This window comes from Physeter macrocephalus, chromosome 9, assembly GCF_002837175.3.
Source record: "Physeter macrocephalus isolate SW-GA chromosome 9, ASM283717v5, whole genome shotgun sequence".
In the NCBI taxonomy this organism is placed as follows: Eukaryota; Metazoa; Chordata; class Mammalia; order Artiodactyla; family Physeteridae; genus Physeter; species Physeter macrocephalus.
In genome coordinates, this window is record NC_041222.1 from 1,987,663 (window position 1) to 1,996,568 (window position 8,906).

At 41.7% G+C, this 8,906-nt stretch overlaps 1 protein-coding gene across 6 annotated transcripts in view; it reads right to left on the minus strand.

Annotated features, from left to right (window-relative positions):
• Positions 1–5,583: 5,583 nt before the first annotated feature.
• The window catches only part of GAPVD1 (GTPase activating protein and VPS9 domains 1), a 67,662-nt gene continuing 64,339 nt past the window's right edge, over positions 5,584–8,906 (minus strand). For all 6 annotated transcript variants that reach the window (XM_007117639.4, XM_055086968.1, XM_055086967.1 and 3 more), the window contains 2 exons: positions 7,773–7,970; positions 5,584–6,081 (listed from right to left, as the gene is read on the minus strand). In XM_007117639.4, the coding sequence (XP_007117701.1) occupies positions 5,941–6,081; positions 7,773–7,970 (339 nt within the window). In that variant the 3' untranslated portion in view covers positions 5,584–5,940. The remainder of the gene's footprint in view (positions 6,082–7,772; positions 7,971–8,906) is intronic.

Consider the following 8,906-nt stretch of genomic DNA (forward strand, 5'->3'; position numbering starts at 1 on the left):
TGCCCTTTGGGGGCAAAAGTCCACTTGGAGGCCAGAGGCTGCTGGAACCAATGCTGTTATTTTACATGAGACACCACTTAATGAATGGAAACTAAACACAACAGAAATGAAACAGCCATGTTAAAAGCTAAAACAATGAGGAAGATTAGACAAATAAGTTTTCATACAGAAATGTGAACACCAGGATTATCAGATGTTTAGCAGTTTGAGGTTTGGGAAAGAAACAGTTTTTACATAACCAGATTATCAATACAGATAATACTTAGCTTTAAGGAAATTTTTTTAAAAAACTGTCATTAAAGGATATAGACTGGATACCAGGTGCTTTATCCTTTAAAAGGGACTTCCTCCCTCAGACCCCTTGGGGACGTGGAGCTAACTAAGCCTTTAGGAATTGGACACCTTTTTCACAGATCACAAATTTTAGTGAGCATCAGATTCGGAAGGGGAGTTTGCTAGGCATGCAGGCTTTTTTCCAGGCTTTTCTCCCAAAACTGGTTCAATGGGCCTGGGGTGGGATAATGAGTTGGCAGTTTATCATGCCCAGGTGGACGGTGCAGGTGGTCCACTGGTCCATACTTTGTGAAATGCTGGCTCACAGTGCTCCTTAAACTTCCGTGAGAATAAGTCACCTGGAGTACTTGTTGAAAGATTCCTGTCCCATCCCCTATGGATTCTGATTTACCAACAAGAGTACCAGGTGATTCTCAACAGTGAAGTCTGGAAAAGAGTGGTTTCTAGAACTCCCTAGGGCACTTAATAATGGACCTGTTTGGGGTGCCACCCCCAAAGGTTATAATTCATTTGGTCAGAGTGAGTCAGATCAGATAGATCCCTTGACTGAATTCACCAGGAATTATTGATATGAAACATCAGCAGTTATGTATATTAACCAACAGCCTTGGTAACAAAAGTTTTGTCAAAACCACAAACTAGGAGGGCTAAGGAGGGCTGAAGTGAAATGTTCTATTTTTAAAAATCACACTGGATACTTTTTTTCACAGGAGCATAAAATTTAATGTTTTTGGCCAGCAATATGCTGAATTCCTAGTTAACAGATAAGATTACCAAGGTTTTCATGTTCACTGTCTACAGCAGGTTTAATGACTGGGAACTGAGAGCTTTTTCCATTTCAGCACAAAATGTGGAAGATGTTTCCTGGATCCCCACAACCAGAGATTTTCCAGCCTCTTCGATCAATTTTTTTTAAAGTCTATGTACTGCATTTTGATACCCTAAGAAGATGGAGTAGGATTCTTCTGGAATGAAATGACTGAAGCAAAAGCTTTTCAAAGAATACTTAAATCTCTAGGTAGAGGACCCATTATAGCCAGGAGGGGCTTCCGACCTGATTTCACTTTCCAGCATCCTGACACATATTACAGGCAGCACTGCAGGGAGGCCTAGCTAAACACCATCACTAGCTCTGCATCCTCTGGGAAAAGCTGCAGAGCCAGTTACTTAGAGTGTTGAGTGGGCACAAATATAACAAGAGTCCAGGTGACATAGGTAATTCCAAGTTGGCAAGAAAAGTTGAATTCTATTTTCAGTTCTAGACAAGTCACAGTATTAATTTCAATACTGAACAGACTGAATGAAAACTGAGCCCTAATCCAATTTTTAAGTGTTCCCTTCCAAATGAAGTGCAATCAATATGGGGAAAGCGCCTTTCCACCAGCGAGTGGAGTGAGCTTGCCTCTGAGACAAGGGCTCCTTGGCTAACAGAAACTCCCCTCAGCTGAGATTAATAAAGCCTTCAGTGACTACCGTGATTAGAACTTCTGCACTCAGAACTAAGGCTGATGAAAAGCTGCCAAATACAGGGGTTAGACGGGAACCGGATTAAAAGAGTAAACGTTCACCATCTCTTTAGTAACTGCTGGATGATTCTAATTCCTTCCTGTACTGCACTTAACAAATACCCTTAGATGTTCAGATGAAAAAGACAAGTGTGAATTCATGGAGAACATTAGTAATATCTGAGAAGTGAAAGAAATTTTCAGAAACGCTTCTGAATACAAAATAGATGATGGAAACATAAAACCCAATGAATTCAACTGCTCTCCCTTTTTAATCAATTTTACACAATGATATCATACATGAGTAATCACATTAGGAGACACGATGGGTTTCCTGTACATATACAAGATGGTGCAAGCTCATTAACCGAGGCTTATATAAGGTTTTATCAGTTTCAAGAGGAGAGGCAGTACAAAGCTTTTTAATACAGGTGAAGCACAAGAATACAGTAGACAGGACAGAATATCAACTCAGCAGAGGTGAATTCTTAAGGCGTGTGGCCCCTGCCCACACTGTCTGCCATTAACCAAGTGTAGAGGACTTCCTCTCTCGTGAAGTTAACCTGCGCTGAGCACAGGCCTGTAGGACACGTGGCTCCGTGGTGACCCCACAGCTCAACCGCACCTACCTTGATCCTGAAGCAACTGCATCTTCCTTTCTCCAAGTATTCTCAAGGGTAATAAAGCTATTCCTGGTCACCCTACTCCTTGGGTAACGTACACTCTAAAATATATTAAATGATTATTAATCTGGCAACATTCTCAAGCATTTTGGCATCCAAAGTATCTCAAATATCTCATCACTATTCATCTACTCACAGAAAATTCTTTGAGCTTCAAGACTGTTTCTGATTCCCACCCTCCCGCCCCCCAAAGTATGGCCATTACACATAGAATAAACTTACTAGAGTCAAAAGAACTAAAAAAGAGGGCAGACTTTTCCTTAAGAAATAAAGCAGGAATGGGGAGGGAAGAGAAAGTCTAGGACACACATAAATGGAGGAAGCTGAGTCCCCTAACGTTTCTATCACTGCTACGCAATCCATTAACAATTTTGAGCCAGTGTGTTCCTACTTTCCTTTTTCACGCTCAATCTCATCAGAGAGAGGAAGTGTTACAACTTCACAACATTGACCTTCACTTGGCCCATGGAATTCCCATGGTAGGCAATGGGGAAACGGTGCCGACTGGCACGCAGTCGGCTACAGCTTCTCGTGGCCAGAACGCGGCCTCCTCACGGTCTGGTGCGGGTTTTTGTTCTCTCACTTATGCATCTCAGGAACATGTATGTTGAAAGTCTACATTAAAGGCTTCCAGGACACAACAGGGAAAGAAAAACCATGCATCACATCCACATCTATTTTCGATCCTTCACAAAGCCTAATCCTCTTACAGCGATTTCATATCTGTATAAAAAAGGCTTTTTCCTAAGCAGGTTTTTAAAAAGAAAAAGCAGGAGAAATCAGTAACTGTGGCTGAGATTTGACCTAAAGTAGAGAAAGAAAACAAAATGTTTACTAGATTTAAAAAATAATAATTTTACAAGGACAATCTTCAATCTGTATTTCTATTACCTGTCTCCAGAAGCAGAGTATTAACACAAAATATAAACTGATTTTTCATTACACAATTCCACAAGATTTCCGTGAACATTTAACATTTATTACCTTTGTAAATTCCATGTAATAATCGCTGGCTACCAAATGTTTCCTATATGTGATTTTATACTTTTGCACAATCCTTCATATAAACTATGTACCGGGAGGAAGTGTGATAAGAAACATCTAAAGAACAACTATTCCTCTTTCCTGAAAGAGCAAAATCAAATTACTCCCTATCTCACACCCCACCACTGCCATGCAGACAGTTACCAATTCCTAAACTCAGAAATCAACACTATAATAAACGCTGTCATGAAATTAAACCAGTGGTGGTCAATGCTGAAGTGGTCCTTACTCCTGACAGGTTTCCAGAGGAAAACAGCTTAGACAGCTGGGCTGTGCTTCTCTGCCACCACCTGCCTCAGGTGTAACGCTGATGCCAAATCCCTGGGGTCCTACCCTCACCACTGTCTCAAGGCCAATCTCAAGCCCACTGAAGAGCCCAATCTCCTGCCTCCACAAGATACAAACCCACCACCCCAAACTCACCACCTTCTCCGCCACAGGAAAGAGCCCTGTGCAATGTCCACATCTTCATATTTATTTCCACAGTGACAACATGGACTAGATTTAGTAACCATCATGGGGGAGAGAACTCTCATTGACCTATGAATTAAATCCCAAAACAATGAATTTCAACTATTCCAAGTCTTCTATTGACTTAACATTTATTGAATCAAATGCTAAACTCCCCCTAGGCCTCAGAAATCGTGATAGACAGTTTGTTTGTCTTGTGAAGTATTTATGATGGGATTTGACTTCTAAGACCTAGACAAGCTTGACAGTTACAGCCCATGAAGCACAGGACTCTGTACACAGATTTCTTGATCCAACATTCACAGGACATTTTTTTAGTGCTACTTTAACTTTGATCTCCCCCTAAAAGGCAGAAACCACATCCCACACTCCTATGCAACTTGTTATCTCGGCATTTTAGAATAAAGGAACAAGAAGAGGTCGAGGCATAAAGAAAACCCAGCTTCTCTAGGAACAATGGAGCACACAGTTCCTGGACAGAGGGAGGAGACAGCCTCTGTACTCATCTGCTCAAGGCTGTTGGTCACAGTTCCCTTAAAAATGCCTGGAAATGCTGCCAGCAACAAGAGACTCAAAGTAGAGGACCAAGTTTTATAAAAGAAGCTAAACATGTTTAGGAAAAATAAAAAGTGAAACCAGTCAGTGATGACCTATGTATAAGACTTGTGCTTGAAGCTTTGGTGGGCTTCCTTGGCCAGTTTCTCAGACACCAAAACCCGTTTCTGATTAATTATCAACATACAATCAAACCAAAATACAGAAAACACATACTTTTGTTCAGAAGAGGGAAACAAAGGCACAGAAACCTGCCAAAATAGATTTTTTTCCCATAAGAATAGTATGGTTGACTAAAATAGTTTATCACTAGTAAAACTTGTATCACTAGAGCGGACAATACAAATTAGTTTTTAATAAAATGACATTCACTGAATTCCTGGTATGTGCATTCAATGTGAATCATCATCAAAAATATATTACAGTTACAGGTTTGTAAGGAGTTCTGTTTGGGGTTTCTACTCTATATTTAGCATTTCAGATGAGAAGTAGCACAAGAACGTATTAGATATCTACTGCTCCTTTGTATGTAATGTATGGCAATTAAAGAGTCTATCTCCTACTGCGGCTCAAAGACGTCCATGGTGAGAAATGTCTAAGTGATGTACTCAGTGATTTCTATACCCTTCATCAAAGGCAGCCCTGTGCGTCAAATTCCACACCTAGAAAGTTCAATAAACTGTATTACACTCTAATAAATACTTCTGTGTATTTGTTCGCCTTTTGCTTTTAAGCTCAGCTTAAACTTTGTCAAGGAAACCATTTCACAAGAGGGTACATGACAACCCACTATCAGCAATATTCCTTGTTTATTAGAATCTGAAGATGTCCATATTACATCAAATATAAATATATATTATATTTACATTTCCTTCTTAGCTTTTCAATTTAGGTGAGTATATTTATAGATAATGCCACTAATGTCACCACTATTATAATCCTCAGTGCAACTGGTATTTTCCTTCCATTAGATGCATATAAGATTAGATAGCATCTTAAAAGGGGTGTACTATTCTCTTTTTTTTTTTTTAAATGAAAAGAAACAATGGGTATCTATAAACAGAAATCTAGGAATTTTCTAAGAGATTCTGTTTTGTTTTTCAGTATTTCAAAATACCTGAAAAATGTGGTCCCTTTTTGCAGTACTAGTCTCTACTTGGGGACAAGAAATTAATGAAATATGCAACTCAGAAAGGAAAAGAGCCCAAAGAAAAAAGAACCTGCTTGTTAGCTCATTAATCTGTTTAGTAAAGATCTGTTTTAAAAGGTCTCAACACTGTACAATATTATACAAAAACAATCTTCAGCCTTCAAAGCAGCTGGTACATTTTCTAAGAGATCCGTGTGCCCCCCTAACAGTCTGCTGCCTTGGTGGGCCTTGGTCTTGGTTACTTTCGGTCATCGATAGTCTTAATGAATTCAACTGCTGCTGTGAACTGCATCCACCAATAAGACTCCTCTCCAGACAGACAGCTGGCATAAAAGCTACTGATGTACTGAACAGTGGACAGCAAACAGGGTGGATTTGCCTAGAGAAGTGAAAAATAAAGAGTCAATTACTCAGCTGTATAGCTCTACAAATATCATTTATGGTAACATCTTCAAATGTTTTTCTGTGGAGAGAGATACCAGTCTTTCTTCCATGCTTCCACTGCAGGGGGCACACGTTTGATCCCTGGTTAGGGAACTAAGATCCCACATCCCATATGCTGCACGGCACAGCCAAAAAAAAGGAAAAAGAGAGATACCAGTCTTTTTGAAAATAATCCCCCAAATCCTTTCTGGAACTAATCTGTAAACCCTAGCTACTATGAGTAGCAACAGTACTGGAAAGGCTACTCAGGTTCTAATCCTAGCTGAACTATCTAGAGCTTTCTATCCTAACAAAGCACTTGACCTCCCTGGTCCTTAAAGAGGCTGAACTAATCCCAGTGGATTTACTCAACATCCCAGGATTTCCGAATGTTAGATAAGGAAAGAAATGCTGTAGGCAAATTGAGTTATATCTGGTTAGTTAAGTCCAGATAGAATCAGCCGCAAAAGAAAAAAATAAAAAAGAGAGTATGTCCTCTGCTGCAAGAGGTAACACAGAACATTTCCTGCTTTTTCACCTTCATGTGGCGAGAAAGGACACAGGTGTATTAAGTTAGGAGGCCAGGCTTAAACTGGCTCTGCGTAGAGACTAAACACATCACCTGTGGAAGAGAGAGGCGCAATGGGCAACAGGAAAAGTTATGAAGGCTGATCACACACTGATCCTACAGGCTCTGACTCTGAGCTAAGAGTTCAGGTTGCAGAAATACTGCAAACATTAAGAATTAGTAAGCTATATGTCAAATATACTTTAGACATCAACAGAGGCCTGAGCTGGCTGGAACACATGGGTGATGCAGTTATTTGGTGGTTGTGTGCACCCAAACCATATGGTTCCCCACCTCCCGACCAAAATGTTCAAAATAAACCGTTTAAATGATGAAACTTTAAAGTCAAAAAAGGAAAAGAAATGTCCGTACTTTCAAAAATAATATGGTACAATTACAAAATATGAGGCTAAAAGCAGAGAAAGATGATTGGTAAATGTAGTAGTTTATGTGATAAGTACTACGAATAATTCAATGAGAAAGAAGATGGTAAAAACATGATAAGGACTTCCCTGGTGGCGCAGTGGTTAAGAATCTGCTTGCCAACGCAGGGGACATGGGTTCGAGCCCTGGTCCGAGATGATCCCACATGCCTTGGAGCAACTAAGCCTGCATGCCTACAGCCCGTGCTCCGCAACAAGAGAAGCCACCGCAATGAGAAGCCCACGCACCGCAACGAAGAGTAGCCCTGCTCGACACTAGAGAAAGCCCACGTGCAGCAACGAAAACCCAACGCAGCCAAAAACAAATAAATTTACTTAAAAAAACAAACATGATAAGAAGAACTTGCCCTCATTCATTCATTCATTCATTCAGTAATTATCTACTGAGTCCAACCAAGACCTTCAGGCACTGCTTTAAAAGCTGAAAATGTTCTAGGAATCTAGTCCTCCCCTCCGTTCTTTTAAAAATCCTAACTTCTGGACAGAACAAAACTTGACATTAGATACTTCCTTTCTGGGTAACACAGAGCTTGAAACTTGCAAAAGAGCCAAAGTCTCTAACATCTGGTGACATCTGCACCACCCGACTCAGGACACCAAATAAACTCTTCTCACTAATGGCAGTGAGGGACCCACCTTTATCAACACAAAAACCAAAACAGGGACGAAGTCATCTGCTCCTGGGACGGAGTCCTCATTGGCCAGGCTCAGGAGGTTCATGATCGTGGAGCACATTCTCAGGATGCACTGCACTTTGTCCCGCGGCGTCTTGTAAGCGCTTATCGTCCTGATTTCTGACTGTGCAGATGGCCACGGTGCCTCCCGAAGATAAACCTAAGTGAGACAACGCAGAGACAGTCAGACAGATCTTGGATCAAATGGCAACTACGTGCAGCGACCAGAGCAACCTCCATATCAGGAGGCCGAAGGGTAAAGTTGTTGCCTGTCCCTTTTTCCAGTAAAACCAAATTGTAATGCGTCCCCATCCTCCCGCTTAGGATTGAAGCTTAACTTTTTTTTTTTGCTGTACGTGGGCCTCTCACTGTTGTGGCCTCTCCCGTTGCGGAGCACAGGCTCCAGACGCGCAGGCTCAGCGGCCATGGCTCACGGGCCTAGTCGCTCCGCAGCATGTGGGATCTTTCCAGACCGGGGCACGAACCCATGTCCCCTGCATCGGCAGGCGGACTCTCAACCACTGCGCCACCAGGGAAGCCCGAAGCTTAACTTTTAAACTTTTAAATTTTTTGCTTTGCATTTAAAAATAAAACCACCCAGGGGAATTCCCTGGTAGTCCATTGGTTAGGACTCTGTGCTCTCACTGCCAGGGGCCTGGGTTTGATCCCTGGTTGGGAAACTAAGATCCCGCAAGCCCCGGGAGTGGCCCTCCAGAAAAAAAACCACCCAGATATATATTAATAGAGGCATATGATAACACAGAACCTAGAACTCATAAAATTTCAAACAATTATCTTTCTTAAAGAGCTAGAATGGAACTTATCTCTGTATTGTAGCTGATTCCAAAAGCACAAACAAGCTACTTTTAAGATACTTTAAAAATCTGGGCTTCCCTGATGGCGCAGCGGTTAAGAATCCGCCTGCCAGTGCAGGGGACACAGGTTCGAGCCCTGGTCCGGGAAGGTCCCACATGCCGCGGAGCAACTAAGCCCGTGCGCCACAACTACTGAGCCTGCACTTTGGAGCCCGTGCTCCGCAACAAGAGAAGCCACCGCGACGAAGGGTAGCCCCGCTCCCTGGAACTAGAGGAAAGCC